This window comes from Microtus oregoni, unplaced genomic scaffold (genome assembly GCF_018167655.1).
Source record: "Microtus oregoni isolate MIOR12 unplaced genomic scaffold, Mior012 000029F_ref0000214, whole genome shotgun sequence".
Lineage (NCBI taxonomy): Eukaryota > Metazoa > Chordata > Mammalia > Rodentia > Cricetidae > Microtus > Microtus oregoni.
Genome location: NW_024543088.1, coordinates 21,119,264 through 21,145,897, shown reverse-complemented (window position 1 = coordinate 21,145,897; position 26,634 = coordinate 21,119,264). Strand labels below are relative to the sequence as shown.

Below are 26,634 nucleotides of genomic sequence, written 5' to 3'. Positions count from 1 at the left end.
TTTCCCAAAAAGATCATCTTGATCTATCATGTTTCCATCCCTCATCTCCTGCCTTCTACCCCTGCCTAGTTTATCCCGGAGATCTTAAATATTTCCTCTTCCTGGATCCTTCCTTGTTTGTCCCTCTTAGTGTCCTCCTTTTTACATAGCTTCTCTGGGGCTGTGGATTGCATTTTGGTTATCCTTTGCTTTACTTTAATATCTGCTTATGAATGAATACATAACATGTATATGTTTCTAGATCTAGGTTACCTCATTCGGGATTTTTTGTTTATTTTTTTTATTCCATTCATTTGCCTGCAAATTTCAAGATGTCATTGATTTTTACTGCTGGCTAATATTTTATTGTGCCATCATACCACATTTTTTTAACCATTCTTTGGTTGAGGGACATTATGGTTGTTTCCAGGTTCTGGCTATTACAAATATTGCCACTATGAACATAGTTAAGCAAATGCCTTTGTGTTATGAGTGTGCTTCCTTTGAGTTATGCCCACGAGTGGTATTGCTGGACCTCAAGGTAGATTGATTCCCAATTTTGTGAGAAACTGACATTCTGATTTCCATAGTTTACAAGTTTTTACTCCCACCAGCAATGGAGGAATATTCTCCTTACCCCATATCCTCTCCAGCATAAACTATCATGTATGTTTTTATTCTTAGCCATTTTGAATGGTATAAGATGGTATTTCATAGTTTTTTTAAGTTGAATTTCCCTAATGGCAAAGAATATTGAACAATTTTGTCAAAAGCTTTTTCAGCATCTAATGAAATGATCATGTGGTTTTCATTTTTCAGTTTGTTTACATCCCTTCATGATAAAGGTTTTAGAGAGATAAGGGATACAAGGGACATACCTAAACATAACAAAGGCAATATACAGCAAGCCAACAGCCACAGCAAGAAATGGAGAGCAACTCCAGCGATTCCACTGAAATCAGGAACAAGACAAGGTTGTCCACTCTCTCTATATCTATTCAATATAGTTCTTGAGGTCCTGGATAGAGCAATAAGATACCAAATGGGATGCAAATCAGAAAGAAGTCAAACTTTCACTGTTTGCTGATGATATGATAGGTTAAATGAGCGATATGAAAAATTTTACCAGGGAGCTTCTACAACTCATAAACACTTTCAGAAATGTAGCAGGATACAAGATTAACTTAAAAAAAATAGTAGCCCTCCTGTACACAGATGATAAAAGGGCTGGGGAAGAAATCAGAGACACAACACCCTTCACAATAGCCATAAAGGGCATAAAATATCTCAGAGTAACTCTAACCAAATAAGCGGAAGTCTTGTATGACAAGAACTTTAAATCTTTGAAGAAAGAAATTAAAGAAGACACCAGAAAGTGGAAAGTTTCCCATGCTTTTAGTAGGCAGAATTAACATAGTTAACATAATAAAAATGATAATCTTAACAAAAGCAATCTACAGATTAAATGCAATGCCCATGAAAATCCCAGAAAAATTCTTCACAGATCTCAAAAGAAAGGTACACAACTTCATATGAAAAGTTAAAAAAAAATTGAGGATAGCCAAAACAATCCTGTATAGTAAAAGAACTTCTGGAGGCACCACAATCCCTGACTTCAAACTCTACTACAGAACTACAATACAGAAAACAGCCTGGTATTGGCATAAGAACAGACAGGAGGACCAATGGAACTGAATAGAAGACCCGGATATTAATACAGACACCTCAAACACCTGAGTTTTGACAAAGAAGCAAAAAATATTAAATGGAAAAAAGAAAGCACATTTAACAAATGGTGCTGGCAGAACTGGATATCAACATGTAGAAGAATGAAAATAGACACATATCTATCACCATGCACAAAACTCAAGTCCAAATGGAATCAAAGACCTCAACACAAAGTCAGCCACACTGAACCTCATAGAAGAGAAAGTAGTAAGTACACTTGAATGCATTGGCACAGGAGACCACATCCTAAATATAACCTCAGCAGCACAGAAACTGGAAGAAACAATTAATAAATGGGATCTCATGAAACTGACAAGTTTTTGTAAAGCAAAGAACACGGCAATAAAATTGCTGAGTATTTAGATCAAAAAAAAAAAAAAGAACACGGTCAACAGGACAAAAGACAGCCTACAGAATGGGAAAAGATCGTCACTAACCCTAAAACAGACAGAGGTCTGATCTCCAAAATATACAAAGGACTCAAGAAATTTGTCATCAAAAGAACAAATAATCCAAAAAACAAAAGACAAACCAGAGTATAGACACCTAAACAGAAAAGTCTTAATAGAGAGGAAACCTTGCACTCAGACAGGGTTCAGAAGTATCTAAGCTGATGTAAAGAACTCATCCTTGCAGATTATCTTTTTGTTGCTAGAAGGTACTTTGCAAACTTCCAAAGGATGGAAACAATCAATAGTTCTATACAAGTATTACATGTGTGAATGATAATAATGACCAACATATAACAATAACTCTAGAGGTGCAGTAGTGGCATACATACTTTGGTGGTATGCATTAAACAAGATGAAAATCATTCCTGATGTAGAAAACATACCCAGCTCCTCAGGCCTAAAGAAGTCATAAATTTTGGAGGAGAGCCTGGAAATATACTTTACTAAGCAAGAATTATCCCTAACTTTATCATAAATATTGGTTTTTATATCCACAGATAAATGTAGTTCTTGCTTCTCATCACGAAAACACCATTTTACAGCAGATGGATACAGCTATATAAAATCACAATCAATCAAAATGCGGGAAATCAATAAATCCAAAAAAAAGAAAAGCAAGAGAAAAAATAACTGGTTAAGAAAACTCTTTATTATCTGAAAATTGAAATAGAAGGAATAAAGAAAACACAAAGTGAGGTAATTCTAGAAATGGAAAATCTGGAAAAACCAAACAAATGCAATCAGCAGCAACAGAATTCAAGAGTTGGAAAGATAATACCACGCATTGAAGATATAATAGAAGAAACAGATTGACCAGTAAAAGAAAATACAAAATATAAAAATCCCTAGCACAAAACACCCAGAAATTCAGTAAGACTATGAAAAGACCAAACCTAATAATAATAGGAATAGAAGAAGAATCCCAGTTCAAAAACTCAGAGAATATATTTAACAAAATCATAGAAGAAAAAAATTCTAACTTAAAGAAGTACTTGCTTATATAGGTATAAGTTTATGGAGCCCCAAATAAATTGGATCCCATAAGAAAATTACTATTCCACAAAAATTTTCAAAACTAAACACACGGAAAAGAAATACTATCAAAAACGACAAGAAAAAATCATAAGTAGTATATAAAGTCAGATCTATTAGAATAAGAGACCCCAAAAGCCAGAAGGGTCTGGATTGATTTATTGCATATGCTAAGAGACCATGGATGCTAACTCAGACTACTGTACCTGTCAGAACTTTCAATCACAACAGATGGAGAAAACAAGATATTTCATGACAAAGTCAAATTTAAATATAGTGTAATCACAAATACAGCCCTACAGAAGTTAAGAGAAGAGAAAGTTCAATCCAAGAATGTTAGTACATAAAAAAGCACATAGATAGCAGATAATCTCATACCAGCAAAACTCAGAGAAGGGACAGACAAACATACACATACAAAACACACACATACACACACACACACACACACACACACACACACAAACATGCACACATTACTACCACTATTTCTACTACCACCAACAAAATAACAAAATTATGAATCACTGTTTATTAATAACTCTCAATAGCAATAGACTCAATTTGCCAATAAAAAAAGCACAGTTTAACAGAATGGATATGAAACAGGATCCATACTTCTGCTGTGTAAAAGAAACACACCTCAAACTCAAAGAGAGACATTACGTTACAGTAAAAGGTTGGATAAAGGTTTTCCAATCAAACAAATCTAATAAGAAAGCTGATTTAGTTGTAATACCAAACAAAATAGTCTTCAAACCAAAATTATTTAAAGGATGTGGAAAGGATAATTCACAGTCATCAAAAGAAAAATCCACAAAGATGTTGTCTCAACTCTAAGCATCTATACATTAAATGAAAGGGCACCCGCATTTGTGAAAGAAACAGGGTTCTACCGCCCTGTGAAAGTTCATTGAAATCCCTGACATTGGCCCCATCTTAGCTGCATATCCTTGCTTTATTAACACAAACAGTTCTTTTCATGTTGTCCCCCTCATTGCTGGTCCTCACCTGATTTGTTTACTTTTTCTTCATTGGCAGTTTCAGCAGACATGCTTTGCACATAATTAATTACACGTTTTACCTTTCTAATTTTGCTTTTTACATTGTAGTCTCAGTTTACGCTTGGTGTTTCCCTCACTCTTCCCGTAAGGAACTCATTATCTCTTTCACAGAGATGGAAAAGATGCCAGAAAGGGGAAAATATATACTATAATAGTTTATAATTCAGAAAATAGAAAACAACATGAAACTTAAAAATTGTGATGAAGAAATTGGGTGAGTAATCCATCTCTCCAAGGTAGTAATGCTTTTCATTCTGTTAGCAAAATAAATCAGAAGATAAGTAAAAGTTTACTCAGTTATTTGACACATCTGTTTCCCTTCTCACTGCCATTCAATATATGCTCAAATGTGATGCAAGTTGTATTTAATCACTACTCAGTTTTCTGACTTGAACTTAGACAATCTATATCTATTCAGGTTTTTGAGTCAAGGTTTCTTTGCATAGGAACTTAACCTGAAGATCATGCAATCCCCAAACTCAGAGAAATCTTCCTCCCTCTACCTCCCAGTGCTGGGATTAAAGGTTTGAGCCATACTACCCAGTGATATAAACATTATTAATTCAGTATTGGTGGTTTTCTTTGGCTCTTCATTGAGATTGCTTTGTCACCATTCACTATGCCAATACCATGTTCTTCGGAGCTTTACAGATGAATAGAATGAAATGAAAGAGCTCTATTACACTGGCATGTCTACTATATGAAGGTTTTAATATTTACATGTACAGAGGGTCTTTTCTTAATAATACTTTATAGATCTTGGTTAAGTCTTCTACAGAATTGTATAATCAAGGATTTGTCCTCATTATAGTATGACATTATTATCAGAATAGTCAATGAATTCAGTACTGTTATTTTGCTTAGCAATTGGGGACAGAAACTCAGGGAGATACAAACTTCATTCTTATGCCTTAATTAAATAAAAAAGAGTCAAAGCAAAAGGCTCCTTAACAAAATTTCTGGAAACAGTGGTTTCACCTAAGTGTGGCATTTCCCATTTGGAATTTGGCACTACAGAGAGTTAGTGATGTCCAAATGGAGAGAAAACATGAAAATATGCAAGTGACTCATGGTCACAGATGGTACTATACACATCACGCATGTAAGGAAGTTTCAGACACAAAATGTCAGTAGTAATGCCATCCAGAATTCCTGTTTTCAACTATTCCTACTCCGTAGTTCAACCCTATATGTGTAAAGATTCAGACATCCATATGAGGGAGGAGAAAGTAGAATTTACACTGAACCTAGAGGAAATTATAATTTTGCAATCCCAATATCAGTATTTGGTAGGAGACATGAAATAACAATAGTCTTTTTCACAAGTGATTTCACAGCTGGTGCTCTAGGGAGTTTTTGTCTTACTTCCCCATGATTCTCATCACTGTGTTAATAATCACTATCATAATCATAAGACTGGCAGAAGTAGTCAGCCTCATCCTCAATCTGCAGAGCAGTGATGGTCAGTGAGGCTGAGTTGGAGGAGCTGTCAATAGAGCCAGAGAACCGATCAGGAATCCCAGATGGTCTTTTATTGTCACCATAGATCACATTAGTGGGTGGACTTCCAACATGCTGCTGGTACCAGTGCACATAGTAGCTTCCAATGTTACCACTGCTGCGCTTGCAGGAGATGGTGACTGTGCTGCCAAGAGACCCAGACACAGAGTTTAGCACAAACTGGGCACACGACCCTGTAAAAGGAAGATAATCAAAATCAGTAAGGACAAGCAAATCTCAATCACAAGGAAGAATATAAGCCAAACATGCCAAGCAACAGTTACTCTCCCAGAATTATTTAAGTCCATTGACCAGTTAAATGATGAAGGAAAATGAGGAGTAATGCAGTCCAAGCCATGGTGAGGACACCCAGAACCTGCTCCCTGAGTTCAATTGACTAACTAAGGCTGGGTGCCCCTTTTTATCTGGCTCTGTGATTCTAAGTCAGGCTGTTTCCATGCAAATATCCCTCTTCCTTGGGATGTATCGACCCCTCCCTTTACTTCAGATTTGGTGTTAGAGAAGTGGACAGACTACACATGCAGAGGGCATAGCTCCACCAAGTGGCAGGATAGAAAAACCTGAAAGTGAAGAGGAAACATCAGAAACTAAAAAAGCATTACTCCCCAATGCAACCATTTTCTTCCATTAGGTGAGCAACTTCTAGGTCCCCTCCCTCTGCAAATCGTGTGAACATGAGGGAAGTCACACATCTCTATCTAGACTCTGAGTGGAAAGTAAATTATCCGTTAATATAATTTTGTATGTGTCAATCGAGGCAGTGATTAACCCACTTTATTTTGCATAAAAAATCAATGGTTTGAGAGGCACACCTTTTTTTTTTTTAACTCTAGAACACTGCTCATTGCAATGTTGGTCATTTCTTTGTAAGAATTTATTATTGTGTTGTCATTTAGAGTGGATTTCAGCAGTGCTTGTTGTAAGTGTATTTGTTGTTCCTGTAGAGGAAGTGTATTTCATTCCTAGCACCATGTAAGACAGCTCACAACCTCCTATAATTCCAGCACTAAGGGATCAGATACCCTCTTCTGGCCTCCTCAGGTACCCAAACACACTTGTTACCACACAAGCATGGCTGCACACATGGCTGATATATAGATTGACTATTATCTGTTGTCTACATATTAGGTCCAATGAAACACTAAATATATAGCTGCTAAAAACTTCAATGTTAATTGTAAGAGAATCTCTAGTACAACAGTTGAAAATTTACACTGTTTTAAGAGTCTATCAGCAGAGAACAACATATCAAATTGTTTATGCTTAGACTGAATTGTCAAACTTGAAATTGTTTAGTTTCCTAGTCTTTTTGTTTCCTTACTATGTAGGTACTATCCATGAAATCGTTAAATTCCTTAATTGGTAGGAATATTTTTCCTGGATAATGACTCCATCGGTATAAAATATAAAATATGAAATAGAGTGATGTGTTCCCTACTCATAAAGCAAGGTTCAAAGAATAGGAAGTAGATTACAGACAGAGTAGCTTTTGCGGAATACTCAATGGCACCACTACCTGAATAAGTGTTGGGAGGGAAGTGATGATTTCTGAATGACTTGTTCTTGCCAACAACACTGTTCTCTCAAGTTCAGCCTATTACTGTCCTCTAATAGGGATGAACATGTCCAAGAAAGGAATGTTGGGATGAAACTACTTCTTTCGGGGAAGGAATTGAAGGATCGTTAAAGGAATATGGGTAGGAAAGAAAAGCAAAGTCGGGATTTCTGAGACTGTCACTTCTACTTCTTCTTCTTAAAAAATATTTCAAGAGGAAGCAGCTAGAATTCACAGGGTTGAACATCAACACAAAAGCAGTCTGGGAAAAGAGATACTCAGGGGCCCTGTAAATTACCAAAGTAAGAGTCTGGTTAACCCACTTTTAGTCTCCTCCAATTCTGAAGCATGACTTCATCTGACAAGGCATTCAATTCTTTGTCCATGCCAGAGGATGATCTTGGCAATACCCTAAACAACTACTAACACACCAGTTCCATGCCTTGGGTTCTCTCAACTAGGATTGGAGATGACCTATTCTAAAGGTCCTCTACATGACAGAAAATCTCAGAAAAGCACTTGTAAATAGTCATGAACACATGTGGCACTAAAAGCCCTTTCAAAACCAGATGATAGTTGCCCACAACTGCATGGTGGAAAATGCAGTCATCTACCACCTCCACAGAACGTGTTGAAAGCAGAGGGCTGGGCTCTGATTGAGCAGGCTGGGAGGTGATTTCAACCTTGAGAACCAGGACAAAGGCTTGTGCTGTCACTCTTCACTCAAATTATGGTAAATAGGACCCATAAGGACTGACTAAGCTTGTGCTGAGAGAGTGACAAGGAAATGTTTACCACTCCATGCACCTGGGAGAGATTCCTAGTGAAGCTTACTCTTCCTCTGATAGCTTCCTCTCTCCACACAGGCTCTTGGATTCTTAAACTGTGCAAAGCTAGAAACATCTGACTGGGAGCAGGAAAGAAAATAGCAATAGCCTACTTTCAGATCTGTGGGTGGGGTCAGCATTGGAAGGAAACCTACACTAGAACCTGGATTCCATTCCCAACAGTGCCACAGTCAGGTAGTAGAGGTAATATAAAGAACCTTTGATTCAGCATAATAGTTTCCCAGGTTCCAGTAACAGAGGCAAAAATGGATCAGCTTGCTTGGGTAGAAGCCTGGAGATGAGGGCTGTGCTGAGTAGCCCTCTTTCTACCTGCGCTCCCTACCCATCATCTCCAAGTCTGAAATTCTCTTTTCTCTCCTTTTTGTTGTTTGCTTCCTCTCCTACCTCATTGGATTTTACACAGACATGATAAGATTAGGAATTCAGTACTGTCATGGGGTAGTAAAGAGTCACCTCTCACTCAGAAGAGTAAATAATCAGAAACGAACACACCCACTTTTTTGTAGTGGGAGAGAGGATATAGTTACTCATTCCTGTCGTGATAAAATGCCCAGAGGGTGTTCTGGCAAAATACAGAGGGGACAAAAAGATCTAGAGATGTTCTAGTGTATCTTCTTTTGTCTACAAATGAGACTGTAGTCTTCAAATGGGACATTCAGTTTCCACTACACTGTATCCTTAACTGTTTGGGCACTCTCAGATTCATAGACCTTAGTAAAGGAATACAGGATATTTTTTATTTACCATGCTTTAAGCTAAATAAGTCTCCACTGCTGTGGGCAGATTCTGGCATGAGTTGAGGAAAAGATGGACCACTTTTTGCTAGGTGGACTTTAAGAAGCTGTTGCAGATTTCTGCTTTTCATAAGCACTTTCTCCAAATGTTTTCCACAAAGGAAGTGCTGTCAGGGCAGGGAAACAGGGATGCATTAGATGCAGCAGAAACCACTCACTACTGTATGGACAGGAGGAAAAAAGAAGGGGCTGAGCTCTCAGATTCTGAAGTCAGACTGAACCTGCAATAAACAATGCATGCTGTGGAGAGTGGAGCCAAAGAAATGGAGATGTCCAAGGACTTTACAGCTGAGAAAATAATGAGTGAATTTCAAAAACTGAGCACTGAGCTATAATGATTGTGTTCGTGCCCTGGTTCCTCCCCATTGAGTTAGAAAGTGTGTGATTCTAAAGGCCTCTCTGGATTTTCTAAAACAGACAGTTTCTGAATTGATACATGGAAGATAACCAGAATTAGGCATATTAGTCTTTGCTTCTGAGTTTCCAATGCTATACAATTAGTCATCTGTACAGTAAGCTAATGAGCTAGAACCTACCTGCCTCCTTACTGAAACAGGCTCTGTTCCAATCTCTATAAACTTGTGTGAATTACTAATAACTGAAAATATCTCCACCTTAGTTTTGAAGTCATGTGAGGTTGGAATCGACCATTATCCACAGTGCATGTGCAAAAAAACTCAGCAAATGGGACTTCTTATACTTCTCCAACTTTCTTTGGTTTATGGTAAATCAAGAGTTTTGAGGATTGGTGGCATCCTAAATACCTTAGAATACAAAGTGCAGTGGACAATCTGAACCTGAGTCTCTGAATCAGGAACAAGTTTGAAATATGACCATATATGGAACACTATAAGGGGCAATAGGGAGATGTCAAGAGTCTGAGCAAAGCCTAAAAAATGGAAATCACATTACTTACTCAGCCTTTTCCATGGCAGACCAGACTAAAACAGCTGTTCCCTATTGATAAACTGAATGTCCATATATAATCAAGGGGGATTAAGCAATGAGGATATGAAATGGGAAAACTTTCCCTAAGATTTTGAATTTCCCTTCTCAATCCCAATCTCTTTGCAGTTTATAAAAACTGACTCCAAGATCCCTGTACTCAGCAGACTTATCAAACAGTCATCTCACAAAGTTTCACAGGTTTCTGGTTAGGTGAGTCTAAAGATACCAAAAGGTATTACAAACTATTCTTCAGGTGGTCATCAGAAGTCTAGTCTGGGTCTAAGTTTAGACATTGATAAAGTAGATATTTCTAATGGTTTGATCTGTTTTGGTCATGAGTGTTTACTGTCACATTTCCCAAATACTGTTAAAAAGTTTAAATTATCTCAAAGTTGTTTTGATTTGCGTTTCCCTGATCCCTAAGGAGGATGATCATGACCTTAAGTGTCTTTTGGCCATTTGAACTTCTTCAGTTGAGAATTCTCTGTTCAATTCAGTACCCCATTTTTTAATTGGATTAATTAGATTTTTAATGTCTAGTTCCTTGAGATCTTTATATGTTTTGGAGATCAGACCATTGTCTGATGTGGGGTTGGTGAAGATCTTCTACCAATCAGTAGGTTGACTTTTTGTCTTGATGACAGTGTCCTTTGCTTTACAGTAATGAAAACAGCTTGGTATTGGCACAAAAACAGAGATATTGACCAATGGAATCGAATAGAAGACCCAGATATTAATCCACAAACCTATGAACACCTGATTTTTGACAAAGGAGCTAAAAGTATACAGTGGAAGAAAGAAAGCATCTTCAACAAATGGTGTTGGCATAACTGGATGTCAACCTGTAGAAGAATGAAAATAGATCCATATCTATCACCATGCACAAAACTCAAGTCCAAATGGATTAAAGACCTCAATATTAATCTGACCACACTGAATCTGATAGAAGAGAAAGGGGTCTACAACACATGGGCACAGGAGACCATTTCCTACGTATAACCCCAGTAGCACAGACAATAAGAGCAATAATGAATACATGGACCTCTTGAAACTGAGAAGCTTCTGTAGGGCAAAGGACACTGTCATTAAGACAAAAAGGCATCCTAATGATTGAGAGAAAATCTTCACCAACCCCATATCAGACAAAGGTCTGATCTCCAAAATATATAAAGAACTCAAGAAACTAGACATTAAAACTCTAATTAACACAATTAAAAATGGAATACTGAACTGAACAGAGAATTCTCAACGGAAGAAGTTCAAATGGCCAAAAGACACTTAAGGTCATGTTCAACCTCCTTAGCAATCAGGGAAATGCAAATCAAAACAACTCTGAGATACCATCTTACACCTGTCAGAATGGCTAAAATAAAAATCACCAATGATAGCCTATGCTGGAGAGGATGTGGAGTAACAGGAACACTCATCCATTGTTGGTGGGAATGCAAACTTGTGGAAGCACTAGGGAAATCAGTGTGGCGGTTTCTCAGGAAACTAGGAGTCAACCTACCTCAGGACCCAGCAATTCCACTCTTGGGAATATACCCAAGAGATGCCCAATCATACTATGAAAGCATTTGTTCAACTATGTTCATAGCAGCACTATTTGTAATAGCCATAACCTGGAAACAACCTAGATGCCCTTCAATGGAAGAATGGATGAAGAATGTGTGACACATATACACTTTAGAGTTCTACTCAGCAGTAAAAAAATTTGCATGCAAATGGATGGAAATAGAAAACACTATCCTGAGTGAGGTAACCCAGACCCAAAAAGATGAATATGGTATGTACTCACTCATAAGTGGGTTCTAGCAATAAATAAAGGACATTGATCCTATAATTTGTGATTCTAGAGAAGCTAAATAAGAAGGTGAACCCAAAGAATAACATATAGTTATCCTCCTGGATATTGGAAGTGGACAAGATTGCTTGACAGGGGTTGGGAGCATGGGGTGGGGGTGGGGATAGGGGGAGATGGGGAGAGAGAAGGGAGAAAGGGAGGATGGGGAGAGTTTGAGGGAATGTGATGGTTGGGATGGAGGAGGGGTGGATGTGAAAGCAGGGAAGTAGATATCTTAATTAATTAACACATTTTAGGGTTGGCAAGAGACTTGACTCTGGGGGTTCCCAGGTGTCCAAGGAGATGTCCTCAGCTTGTTCCTCAGCATCAGAGGAGAGGGTGCCTGAACTGGCCTTATCCTATACCCACAGTGATTTATATCTTGCATATCAGCATAGAACCTTCACCTGGCGATGGATGGAGATAGAGACAGAGACCCACATTGGAGAACTGGACTGAGCTCCCAAGGTCCATATGAAGAGCAAGAGGGAGAACATGAGCAAGGAAATCAGGACTGCGAAGGGTGTGTCCACCCACTGAGACGGTGGGACTGATCTCATGGGAAATCACCAAGGTCAGTTGGACTGGAACTGATGGAGCATGTGATCAAACTGGACTCTCTGAATGTGGCTGATGGTGGAAGCTGACAGAGAAGCCAAGGACAATGGCGCTGGGTTTTGATTCTACTGCATGGACGGGATTTGTGGGAGTCTAGTCTGTTTGGATGCTCACCTTCCTGGGGGGAGCAGGGAAGTCCTTGGACTTCCCATAGAGTAGGGAACCCTGACTGCTCCTTGGACTGGAGAGGGAAGGGGAGGGGTTAGGGGAGAGAAGGGAAGTGGGAGGAGGGGAGGAGGTAGAAATTTTATATATATAAATTCCATATATATATGGAATTCCCAGGGATCTACAGATATGACCCCAGCTAAGACTCCTAGTAATAGCAGTTATGTAGTATGAACTGGCTATACCTGTGACCAGCAGGACTTCAGGCAGAAGGACTGAGTGATCAATGCAACCACATAACATTTGACTTACAGTTTGTCCTGCCTATGGCATGTGACAGGTTAAGGCTGTCACAGAGTTTGTGGGTTTAATGATTGGTCCAGTCTGATACCCATGCATGAGAGTAATTCCAACCCTGATACTAACTACTTGGAGTGAAAGCACTGAGGGTCTGGATGATGTAGACACTAGGATAGAACCAAATATGATTGAAATAAAATAATAAAGTGTGATCAAGCTTCTTCTATAGATATTTGGATGTTGTGGGAGCTCCTTCTGCTCCTTCCACCAATAGCCTCTGAGATACCAGCCCATTGGGGCATGGTCTCTCTCTCTTTTAAAAAGCAGCCACTGCCCTCAGCTCACTCTCTCTGGCTTCTGGCTCTGCGTCCAGCGACTAGGCTCCCTACCTGATTGTGCAGAGGGCTGTCTTCTGGGCTGGTGATCTGTAAGTTTTTTCCCCTTAAATAAATAACCATCCTATTAATCATAATTCCAAACTGGTGTGGTATTGTTTGTGACTTGTGCCTTCATTTGGATGCTTTCCTAACAGCCAGGGTATGTAGTTTGTGGACCAGAGGAACTTCTGGCCTTTCTATATTCCAGAACTAGATAGAGTGAGTGCATCTTCCCTAAGCAGCCAGCAGCCACTTCTCTTTTCTGGGCTCATTGCAGGTCACTGCTGCTGTGTTCTTTCATTCCTCTATAAAGCAAACTCCCTCCTCCTCTGTGGAGAACCTGACTGAGGAAGTGTCTCCTCTCGACATTGTTTTCCACTGCATAAAGCCCTTCATAGTGAATAATCAAAATAATTTTCTCCCTCAAGCCAAAAGAATTCTGCAGACCATCTCTTAGCATATATCCACCACACATTTGCATTTATCAGTGTGGGTGTTGCAAGTAAGGGGCTTTGTCTCTGTAGTGTTGTTTTTCTAAAATGATTTCTATCATTGATTGGAAGTACAGTGCATATTTTCTTAAGTTCCCTGTCTTTAACCTTAGTTTCTGCTGTCTACAGCTAGACTCATTCCACAGTCATGGATAAGTTCTCCACCCATTCAATTTTTAGATTTACTACTCTTTTCCTTTCTCTGCTCCTGTTTTCTCTTTTTTTTCTCTACAATTATGCTATCTCTTGTACTGAAATTGTGATACCTTCCGCAGTTGCCCATTTCAGAAGAAGGGTCCATTCCAAACTGTCCATTCCAAACTTATTCTCCCAGAGCCTCCAATATCATCTGCCCTACAGTCCTAAATACCACAAACACCTTGTCAACAATCTACATGTCAAAAATAACTTTTAATAATAATTTTACGTTATCTATTTCCAAGAATTGTATATACAATAATACTTTTTACTTTTTATATATAATCATCAAAGTCAGTCTCAAGTACAAACCAAAAAAGGTTCTACTGTCCAGGCATAATACCCTGTGAGAGTTCATTCAAATCCCTGACCAGCAACTATCTTAGCTGTGTCTCGTTGCTCTGTTAACATGAACAGTTCTCCAAGCTTTCACCCTCTATGCTGATCCTCAACTGATCTGCTTCGTTTTTCTTCACTGTCAGTTTCAGCAGAAGACCTACTGCACATAATTAATTACATGTTTTACCTTTCTAATTTTTCTATTTACATTATTGCCTCAATTTATTCTTAGTGTTTTCCTCATTCTTCTCATGAGGAACCCATATTCTGTATCAGAAAGATGGGTAAGTTGCCAGAAACAGGGAAATATATGCTATAATGTTTTATAATCCCCCAAGTAGAAAATTGCACAAAACTATAAAATCTTGAAGAAATTGGGTAAATAATTAATCCATACCTCTGAGATAGTCATGGTTTTTATTTTGTTAGTAAAATAAATCAGAATACAAGTAAAAGCTTACTCAATTTTTTGACCCATCTGTTTCCCTTCTCACTGCCATCCAATAAATGCTCAAATGAGATAGATGCTGTTGGGTTTGATCACAACTTAGCTTTCTAATGTGAACTTAGAATATATATATTTGACTGAGACAAGGTGTTTCTGTTAAGCACTCGCTGTCCTGTAACATACCCTAATGACCAGGCTGGCCTCTAACTCACAAAGATCCACCTCCTTCTGCCTCCCAGGAACTGTGAATAAAGGCTTGACCCATGCTACCCAATGATATAACTATAATTAATGCAGTGTGTTTTGGTTTCTTTGACTCTTCATTGAGCTTGCTTTGTAACCTTTAACTTTCTAATACCATGCTCTTCAGACCTTCCGAGATGAAGGATAGTTCATAAAATGAAAGAGCACTATTACACTTGAATGTCTACTCTATGAATGTTTTAACATTTAAATGTACACTAGGTCTTCCATAACAATACATTATAGATCTTGGTTGTGTCGTCAATAAAGGTGAATAAAACAGACTTTGTCTTCATTAGAATATGACCATATCATTAGGAAAGTATCTTGAATTCAGTACTGTTATCTTGTTTAGCAATTGGGGACAGAAATTCAGGGAGATAAAATCTCATTGTTATGCCTTGATGAAATAAGTGAGTGTCAAAACTAGGGGTTCCTTAAAAGATTAGAACAACTTCTTGAAAGATGGGCTACAACCAAATGTGGCATTTTCCATGTTACAGATACAATTAGCAATACAGAGAGTTAGTGATGTTGTAATGGAGGGAAAATTTTATTTTGGTTGTGAGCCTAGCCTTTAACGGCTGAGCCATCTCTCCAGCCCGTGGGAAAATTTTAAAATATGCAAGTGACTCATGATCACAGATGGTGCTGAACACATCAAACATGAAAGGAAGTCTCAGACACAAAATGTCAGTAGTATTTCCATCAAGAATTCCTAATTTCAAACATTTCTATCCCATGGATCAAGCATATATGTATAAAAAGCAATCTAGGGAGGCGAAAGTAGAATGTTACTCTGAACCAAGAGAAAATTATGATTTGGCAATCCCAATACCAGTATTTTGTAGGGAACATGAAATAACAATAGTCTTTTTCACAAGTGATTTCACAGATGGTGCTCTAGGGAGTTTTTGTCTTACTTCCCCATGATTCTCACCACTGTGTCTATAGCCACTACTATAAGACTGGCAATAGTAGTCAGCCTCATCCTCAATCTGCAGAGCAGTGATGGTCAGCGAGGCTGAGTTGGAGGAGCTGTCAATGGAGCCAGAGAACCGATCAGAAATCCCAGATGGTCTTTTATTGTCATCATAGATCACATTGGTGGGTGGACTTCCAATGTGCTGCTGGTACCAGTGCACATAGCTGCTTCCAATGTTACCACTGCTGCGCTTGCAGGAGATGGTGACTGTGCTGCCAAGAGACCCAGACACAGAGTTTGGCTGAGTTAGCACAAACTGGGCACATGATCCTGTAAAAGGAAGATAATAAAAATCAGTAAGGACAAGCACATCTCATTCACAAAGAAGAAGATTCCAAGCAACATTTATTCTCCCAGAATTATTGAAGTCCACTGACCTGTTAACTGATAAAGGAAAATGAGGAGTAGTGGAGTCCAAGTCATGGTGAAGACACCCAGATTCTTCTTCCTGAGTTCAATGGACTGACTAGAACTGGGTGCCCCTTTTTATCTGGCTCTGTGATTCTAAGTGCAAACTGGCTCCATGCAAATACCCCTCTTCCTTGAGATGTACAGGCCCCTCCTGTTATTTCTGATTGGGAGTCAGGACAAGTTGAGAGACTACACATGTAGAGGACTTGGGCTCCACCAAGTGGCAGAATAGAAAAACCTTAAAATGAAGAAAGCAGGGAAATCTGACTGCTCTTTGGGCTGGAGAGGGAGGGGGAGAGGGGTGGGGGGAGGGGGAGAAGGGTGGGAGGAGGAGGAGAAGGGTGGGAGGACGGAGAGGGAAATGGGAGGCTGGGAGGAGGAGGAAATTTTGTTTTTTTTTTCTTTTCTCAATAAAAAAAAAGTTAAAAAAAAAAGAAAAGAAAAAACATCAGAAACCAAGGAAACAACTCTCCCCAAAGCAACCATGTTCTTCCATCAGGTGAATGTCTGCTAGATCCCCTCCTACCAATTGTGAGACAATTTTGGAAGCCACATATCTCTATCTGGGCTCTGAGTGGAAAGTAAATTATCCATTAATGTAATTCTGTATATGTCAATTGAGACAGTGTATAAACTACTTTATTTTGCATAGAGAATCAATGCCTTGAGAGGCACAACTTTTTCTGTTTTTATTTATTTCTCCATACAAATTTATTATTGTATTGTCTTTTAGAGTGGATTTTGGCAATGCCTGCTGCTAGTGTGCTTGTTGTTCCTATAGAGGAAGTGATTTTGATTCCTAGCAATGATGTCAGACAGCTCACATCCTCGTACAATTAAGGCACTAAGGGATCAGATGCCTCTTCTGGCCTCCTCAGGTACCCAGACACACTTGTTACCACACACACGAATCCACACACACAAATGCACACACAGTCGATTTATAAATAGCCTACAATCTTCTGTTCACTTATTAGGTCCAATAATAGTGAATAATAGCTGTTGAAATCTTCAACATAAATTGTAAGAGAATCCCGAGTCTAACAGTTGAAAATTTGTGGAGTTTTAACAATCTTACAACAAAGAACAACATCAAATTTTGTAAGCTGAGATTAAGTTGCCAAACTTGAAATATTTAGTTTCTGAATCTTTCTTTTCTATACTAAGTAGGTAATGTCCATGAAATCATTAAATATTTTGTTCTTAGAAATCCTGACAATGACTGCATCAGGATAAAAGAGGAAATATGAAATAGAGTTATGAGTTGACTACTTATGTATTGAATGGAATCAAAGAATAGGAAGTAAACCACAGAGGAGCTCTTGGAAAATGTTTTCCAATGGTATCACTACATGTGCAAGTGTATGGAGGACAGTAGTGATTTCTGAGTGACTTTTTCCTGCCAACAGCACTGTCCTCTAATGGGCAAAAACACGTCCATGCAAAGTATTTGTGGATGAAACTACTTCTTCAAGGGAAGGTATTGAAGTAAGGTGAAGAGAACATGGTTAGACAAGAAAGGAAAAGCAGGCTTCCTACAACTGTCATGTCTTCTTCCTGGAAAAGTCTTCAAGAGAAAACAGCTAGAAATCACAGGGTTGGCCATCAACACAGAAGCAGACTGGGAAAAGGGACACTCAGAAGCCCTGTAAATTACCAAAGCTAGAATCTGTTTAACAGACATTTAGTCTTCTTTAATTCTAAACACATAAAGCTGTCACTGTCCCCTTTTCTACAACTTCATCTCTTTTTCCTAGTCATTCATTAGTTTTTCATGCCAGAAGATGACCTTGGAAATTCCCTAAACAATTACCGGCACACCAGTTACATGCCTTGGGTTCTCCCAACTAGAATTGGAGATGACCTCATCTATAGGTTCTCTACATGACTGAAAATCTCAGAAAAGGACTTGTAAATAGCTATGACCCACGTGGTACTAAAATGTCCTTTCAACACTAATGGTAGTCATTCACAACTCTATGGTGGGAAATTCAGTTATCTCTGCTGAAAGTGTGGAGAGTAGGGGCTTGTGCTCTGATTGAGCAGACTGGAACATGATTTCAACCTTGAGAACCTGGGCAAAGGCTTGTGCAGCCACTCTTCAGTCAAATAATAAGGTAAATAAGGTTCACAAGGAACTGATTCCTTTTCTACCTCATTAAGCATTAAGCATTTCTGCTTTTTGTTTTTAAATTTTCGTTTTTTTTTTCAGTTTTCAATACAGGGTGTGTATATAGCTTTGGAGCCTCACCTGGAATTAGCTCTTGTAGACTAGGTTGGCCTTGAACTCACAGAGATCTGACTGTGTCTGCTTCCTGAGTGCTGGTTTAAAGGCATGCATCACCACTGCATGCTTTGCTTTTGTTTTTTAATATACTGTGGGAAACATTAATTTTTGAGAGTGTTTTGAACTTTAGATTTTACACAGACATGATAATATTTGTAATTCAGTAAGGCCATGGGAGTCACCTCTCACTTCAATAAGAGTCAATAGAAAAGAATGCCTCCATGTCTTTCTTGTGGGAAAGAGGATGCAGTTACTAACGCCCGTGTGAGTAAATTGCCCAGATGATGCTCTGGTAAAATGCAGAGTGAAACAAAAAGATCTGGAGATGTTCCAGTGTATATTCTTCTATCTATAAATGGGACAGTAGTCAGCCAAGTATCCACTATACAGTGTCCTTACCAATTTGGGATCTCTCAGATTCATAGGCCTTTCTAAAGGAATACAGGGACAGAGACCCACATCAGAGCACTGGACTGAGTTCCCAAGGTCCAGTTGTAGAGCAGAAGGAGGGAGAATATGAGCAAGGAAGTCAAGAGCATAAGGGGTTGGTCCACCCACTGAGACAGTGTGCCTGAGCTAATGGGAGCTCACCAAAGCCAGATGGTCTGGGACTGAAGGAACATGGGATCAAACTGGACCCTCTGAATGTGGCTGACAATTAGGGTAGACTGAGAAGCCAATGATAATGGTACTGGGCTTTGTGTCTACTGCATGTACTGGATTTTTGGGATCCTATTCAATTTGGATGCATACCTTCCTAAGCCTGGATGGAGGGGGGGCCTTGGCCTTCCCACGGGGCAGGGTGTCTTACCTTCTCTTAGGACTGGAGGGGAGGGTAGAGGGTGAGTGGGGAAGCAGGAGGGATGTGGGAGGAGAGCAGGAAGTGGAAATTTTGATTGGTATTATTTATAAAGTAATTAAAAATGGAATACAGGATATCTTTTTTTCTTTGCCCTACTTAAAAACAAATCTCCACTGTGAGGAGCAGCCAATGAGATAAACAATGCCTGGTGTGGAGGGTGGAGTCAGAGAAATGTAGATGCCCAAATACTATGGAGCTGAGACAAACATGGGTGAATCCAAACACTGAAGACGTAGCTATAATGAATGTATTTGTGACCTGGTTCTTCCCTATTGGGTTAGAAAGTGTGTGATTGTGACTGCCTCTCTGAAGTTTCTGCAAGAAGCTATTACTGAATTGATAATTGAAATAGTTCTCAGAATGAGGCATACTAATGTTTGCTTCTGGGCTTCCAATGGCATACCAATGGCCATTTGTACATTAAGATAATGCGCTGGAGCATACGTGACTCCTTTCTGAAACATGCTTTGTCTCCATCTCTATGAACTTGTGTAGAATTACTGATAACTGGAAACATCTCCACCTTAGTTTTGGAAACATGTGAGTCTGGAATGGAGCGGTATCCACATTGTGTGTGCTCAGTAAATTCAGCTAATGGGATACTAATACCACTCCAAGCTTGTGTGGTTTGTACTAAATCAAATGCTTGAGGACTGGTGGCATCATAAATATCTTGGAATACGAATGGAGGTGAGGACAATCTGGGCCTGAATCTCTGAACCAGGGACAAGATAGCAATATGACCATATATAAAATGGTAATGGAGGAAATAGGGAGATGTCAAGTGTCTGAGCCATGCTTAAGGCATGAAAATTCCGATACTTGCACTGCCTTTTCCATGACATACCAGACTGAGCTAGCTGCTCCCTGTTGAAAGACTAAATATCCAGAATTAATCAAAGGAAATTATGAAGTGAGGATAGGAAATGGGCCATCCTTCCCCAAGATTTCAAACTCCACTTCTCAATCTCAATCTCATTGTAGATGGTAAAACAGAATCCAAGATCCCTCTGCTCAGTAGACTTCTCAAACACTTGACTCACAAAGCTTCACAGTGCTTTCTGGTTAGGTGAGTCTAAAGTTACCAAAAGACATTACAAACTATCAACAGCTGGTCTTCAGAAATCTTTCCAGAGTCTCAGGTTAGAAATAGACAAATTAGATAATTCTAATGACTTGATCTTCTTCTCTCATTGGTGTTTACTATCACTCCCCAAATACAATTATAAAGATTAATTTCTTAATGGAAAGTTTGCTAATTACTTTTCCCAATACACAACTTGAACCCATTGAACAAATTTGTACTGGGTATGAGAAGAGTAAGTTCTTTTGGTCCAGCCAATATTCACTGGAATCAACAGCAAGTCATGTGTTCTGTGTGAACCACTACATTCAGTTTATGGAGGAGCACAGGCTTTTTGTGTATCTTCTACTTATGCTTATTCATATCCAAATGACTGACATGGTAGATCACTCACTCTATTTATGGTATAAAGACTGCCTTGTGTTTTCTGTAAATTTTACTTGATAACTTACAAAGCCACATAGTTTAACAACATATACATGGGTAATATTAATTTATATGTTTGCAGTTTGCATTATTTTAATAAAGTACTGTTATTACAGCACTATCTTCCAAGTAAAACAACTGCTGTAACAGATGTACAAACTTGCAAAAGATATCACAACTAGGCTTTGTGACCATTAATCTTATCATGCCTCATAAGGTAAAATCATGGAAATTTTTTTAAAAAAAAACCTTTGCTTTATCAGGAGCTGGTTAAGACACTGGGTTCAAGAAACTTTTCAACATCAAGAGTTAGTTGAAAACAGGAACCTTTGAAAAAGTACAAACTATGAAATGTTCCTAGCAGCTAGCCACCTGTTGACACTCAACCTTGTGGTCTAGACAGAAGCAGAAGTAACAGCTGGGGGAGGGTGGAGAACATGTACAGGAGCAGAAGAAGCTGTTTCAGGAGGGAGGGGGTATGCAGAAGTAGTCTACACCCTGCGTTTAGCAAATTGACCCTGAATGAAACTTGCCTGAGGCTTATGCCTAAATGATATCAACGCCAGATGATGAGGGGCCTCTCCTCCTGCCACGCCAGCGCAGCTGGGATGCCAAGACTGGTGGGGGGGTGCTGCAATTGAGACATGGAGGCTTCTTTTCAGGTGGAAGAACAGCAACCTTTAGTTTTCCAGAGCTAGAGCCTTTTATACCTTTCGGCAGCTGGCCAGAGACATGCTGAGCATCCAGAGGTCAAGATCAAGGCATCCTGTACTGGGAATGCTTCTACAGAAAACCACCAGCCAGAGGGAACACAAACATCCATGTTAATTACAAGGAATCTTTGCTGTCAGTCAGGGGCAGTGAGGGCAGCCAGATCACAACTCCTCCCTTTTATTTAGTAAAATAAATGGTGCCTGTCTTGGGTTACTTTGGGTAACCCTCTAATATTCCCTGTCTTATATGGCATCCTGCCCCGAAGGTATTGCCTGTCCGTGGCTACTGCTTATCCAGCATCTGCAGCCAAACTTACACAGATTCAGGCTGTGCAGCCTGTAGGGTGACACTCATCTGAGTCTGACACTGGCAGAGCAGAATCGACAGAGGATCTAGACACATAGCCCTAAACCACGTGTTCCCAGGACTGAGAACACCAATGAGCCGGACCAGCACTGCAACCATCCCTCTACTTTAGCTATCCAAGCCCATTAATCATTGGCTTGGACAGGCTTAACACGGGTGGAATTTACAACCTGAATAGTATGCACTAACTGGGTGGTAAAATTAACAAAGGTAATATTCCAAACCCCTCTTATATGATGGTTGAGTTCAGAACAGTAGCAGAAGCATGCAATACAGTGCCATGAGTAATGCACATAACATAATAAACTAGAATATGTTAACCATTGAAAAGTTCAAATATAGTCCACTTGCTCCTGAACCAGAGCCACTTGTTGGTTTAAGGTCAATATATGTCCATTAAGATTATTTTGAATGTCCAAAGCATTGCTGACTCTTTCAGCTAGCTGATTGACAGTCTCAGCCATCTGCACAGTCTGGGAGAGAGCAATTCTGGCAGCAGTATCTGTGTTGGCAGATATAGAAATAGCTGCAAACACAGCTGTGGTGAATCCAAAATCTCTCCACTGCCAATGCAGAACAACAGGGACATCCCCTTCATCCTTAACTGGTGTAGGCATGGCAGCAGGAATTCTTACAAGGATGGTGTTGTCTTCTGTAAGAACAGTTAAGACTCCCCTCCTTGTTAGATCCTGGCCCACTCCATGTCACAAAAAGAAAGGGTGACCATAATTGGAAGTTCGATTAAATGCAAACCCCTCCTTAAGGATGAGGGGAACAGCATCCATATAGGCATATGGTCCACGGAGATACATTTTTGTAAACACAGAGACTATCCCCACCTGGGTTGGTCCAAATTGGGACACACGAAAACATAGGGTATCGATTAGGGTAAAGGTAGCCTGCTCAATCCTTACATGAGCAGATACCCGACCCGTGGTATAATTGGTGGTATACATAGAAGGCCATAATGGACTATATATTTCCACTGGCATCAACACAGAGGGATTTCTCACCAGGCTCCATACTGCTCCCTTCTCTTGACTCAGCATAGCCTCAGCAGCAGCAGCTCATGGTCATCCACAGGCTGGATGCATCTGTCTGGAATCCAGAGAGGAGCATCTGCATCTGGAGGGAAAACACAAAACAGCCCTTCCCCCGAACCTAAACAGGACTAGAGCAGGGTTCATCTATCTTCCTGTTGCCAAATTTTTTCAGCAAACTTTCCCAGTCACAAAGGGCCGATGGCACCAGTGCCTACTCATAGCTGACTGACCTTGATCATCCACGGTCAAAATATCCAATATAAAAAGAGTATAGGATATTTTAGTGGTTGGTCCTGTAAATTCCCCCTCTTTTATTTTTGAAATCTAATGCTAATGGCTTGACCTTGTGGGTTATACTAACATATGCAGGACCATTTCTGTTTTTAATCTCTTTGGTACTCTCAAATAGCAAATTCTTGGAGACAGTGATTTGTCATATCCTTAAGTTTTTATATGAATTTTTCATGCTAATATAACAAAAGATGTTCCACAGTAGACATGGGAGCTACATAAGGGGAAGTTTCTAAAGGCTTTGAAGCATAAGTGACTCATCCTTGAACAATAGAAGGTCTAAAATTAATGCTTGAATTTCAGCCACTTGAGCAGAACCATATTCTACTGGTTGCCTCTTCGTAACTTCCTGGGAGACCATGCCACTCTGAGTCAACAAGATCCACAAAGCATATCAGCAAGTTGAATGGCACACTATGCAATAATCTTCATCTTTCCATTTCCACCCCACTATAATCAACATGGATGCAGAATTCTTTAGATGTATTTGCCTCCTCATAATCTTCATTCATTTTCCATCTTATAACAGGATTCTATTCTCAGGACCAAGCTACCTGCTTGTATCCTCCACTAAGCAATCTTAATATCTCCCTAAGTTTTCATAAGTCACTTTCTATCAGCACTGTGGCATTTTAATTGTTATAAATGTTCCCTCCTTATCAACCAGATCCTCCCATCTCACCATGGTCTCTATGCCCAAATATGACCAAGTCGATTTGCATTGGGCTCTGACAGGACTTTCCATTTGAGATCTTTACTTTACACTTTATCTGCTTGTTGGCCCTCTGGTATGTTTTCCTTCCCTTTGCTTCCAATATACCTTTCATTTTCTTTTTTTTTAATTTCTTTTTTTTAAACTTTTTTTTATTATTAAAACTTCCCGCCTCCTCTCCTCCTCCCTCACCCCCCCCTCCTCCACATCCCACTCCCCTCTCCCTTCCTCTCCAGACCAAGGAACAGTCAGGGTTCCCTACCCTCTGGGAAGTCCAAGGTTCTCCCCCTCCATCCAGGTCTAGAAAGGTGAGCATCCAAACAGGCTAGGCTCCCACAAAGCCAGTACATGCAGTAGGATCAAAACCCAGTGCCATTGTCCTTGGCTTCTCAGCAGTCCTCATTGTCCACCGTATTCAGAGAGTCCGGTTTCATCCCATGCTTTTTCAGAAGATAAGGAAAAGTTTACTCAATCATTTGACACATCTGTTTCCCTTCTCAGTGCCATCCAATATATGCTCAAATGTGATGCATGTTGTATTTAATATTTAATCACTACTCAGTTTTTTTACCTGAACTTAGACAATCTATATCTATTCAGTTTTTTGAGACAAGGTTTCTCCGCATAGGAACTTATGAAGCCTCAAACTCAATGAAATTCATCTCCCTCTGCCTCCCCGGTACTGGGATTAAAGGTTTAAGCCATACTACCCAGTGATAAAACTATTATTAATACAGTATTTGTTGTCTTATTTTGGATCGTCACTAAGATTGATTTGTCACCTTTCCCTATTCCAATACCAAGCTATTCAAAGCTTCACAGATGGATAGCATGAATTTGAAGAACTCTATATGTCTACTATATGAAGGTCTTAACATTTACATGAGCACTAGATCTTTCCTTAACAATACATTATAGATCTTGGATAAGTCTTCTATAGAGTTGTATCATCCAGGATTTGTCTTCATTAGAATATGACCTTATTATCAGAACAGTCACTTATCAGAATAGGGACAGAAACTCTGGAAGAAAAAAACCTCATTCTTATGCCTTAATGAAATAAGAAAGAGTGAAAGCATGGGGCTCCTTAACAGAACAATTTCTTGAAACAATGGCTTCACACAAGTGTTGCATTTTCTATGTGGAATTTGGCACTACAGAGAGTTAGTGATGTCATAATGGATGAAAAACATGAAAATAAGCAAGTGTCTCATGGTCTCAGATGGTGCTATACACATCACATATGTAAGGAAGCCTTTGAAACAAAATGTCAGTAGTATTGCCCTCCAGAATTCCTGTTTTCAACTATTCCTACACCATGGATCAACCCCATATGTGTAAAGAGCTCAGCCATTTATATAAGGGAGGAGAAAGTACAATCTTACACTGAACCTAGTGGAAATTATCATTTGGCAATCCCAATAGCAGTACTTTTGCAGGAAACATGAAATAATAATAGTCTTTTTCACAAGTGATTTCACAACTGTAGTAATAGGGGCGGTTGACCTTCCTCCATCACACAACTGGTGCTCTACAGAGTTTTTGTCTTACTCCCCCATAATTCTCATGACTGTGTTTATAATCACTGTCATAAGACTGGCAGTAATATTCAGCCTCATCCTCAATTTGCAGATCAGTGATGGTCAATGAGGCTGAGTTGGAAGAGCTGTCAATGGAGCCAGAGAACCGATCAGGAATCCCAGATGGTCTTTTATTGTAGTCATACATCACATTGGTAGGTGGACTTCCAAAGTGCTGCTGGAACCAGTACACATAGCTGCTTCCAATGTTACCACTGCTACGCTTGCAGGAGATGGTGAGTGTGGTCCCAAGAGACCCAGACACAGAGTTTGGCTGAGTTAACACAAACTGGTCACATGACCCTGTGAAAGGACAATAACAAAAATCAGTAAGGACAAGCACATCTCATTCACAAAACTAATATAAGCTAAACATTCCAAGCAACAGATACTCTCTCAGATTTATTTAAGAACATTGACCTGTTAAATGATGAAGGAAGATGAGGAGTATTGGAGTCCAAGTCATGGTGAAGACCCCCAGATTCTGCTCCCTGAGTTCAATGGACTGACTAGAGCTGGGTGCCTCTTTTTATCTGGCTCTGTGATTCTAAGAGCAGGCTGGCTCCATGCAAATATCCCTCTTCCTTGGGATGTAAAGGCCCCTCCTTTTACTTCAGATTGGGTGTGATAGGGAAGTGAGGTCAGAGTATGTGAGCTCCACCAAGGGGCAGGATAGAAAAACTTGAAAATGAAGTAAAAACATCAGAAACTAGATAAACATCACTCCCCAATGCAACCATGTTGTTCGACTCTACGTCCCCTCCCCCTGCCAACAGTGAGACCATTGGGAAGCCACATATTCCTATTTGGACTATGACTGTAAAGTAAATTATGCATTAATATAATTCTGTATATGTCAATTGAGACAGTGGTAACCCACTTTATTTTGCATAGAGAATCAGTGGTTTGAGAGGCACACCCTTTTTAGTTAACTCTAGAACACTTGTGATTGCAATGTTGGATATTTCTATGTAAGAATTTATTAGT

The 26,634-nt window shown here is 39.5% G+C and overlaps 1 protein-coding gene and 1 gene segment (V, D, J or C); both read right to left on the bottom strand.

The window, feature by feature from the left end:
* The window catches only part of LOC121464737 (immunoglobulin lambda-1 light chain-like), an 840,936-nt gene extending 824,626 nt beyond the window's left edge, over window positions 1-16,310 (bottom strand). The window contains exons 1-2 of the mRNA XM_041677786.1: window positions 16,249-16,310; window positions 15,835-16,141 (exon numbers count right to left, since the gene is read on the bottom strand). Of these exons, the coding sequence (XP_041533720.1) occupies window positions 15,835-16,141; window positions 16,249-16,294 (353 nt within the window). The 5' untranslated portion in view covers window positions 16,295-16,310. The remainder of the gene's footprint in view (window positions 1-15,834; window positions 16,142-16,248) is intronic.
* LOC121464736 overlaps window positions 1-26,634 on the bottom strand; it is a 994,671-nt gene that overhangs the window by 828,095 nt on the left and 139,942 nt on the right.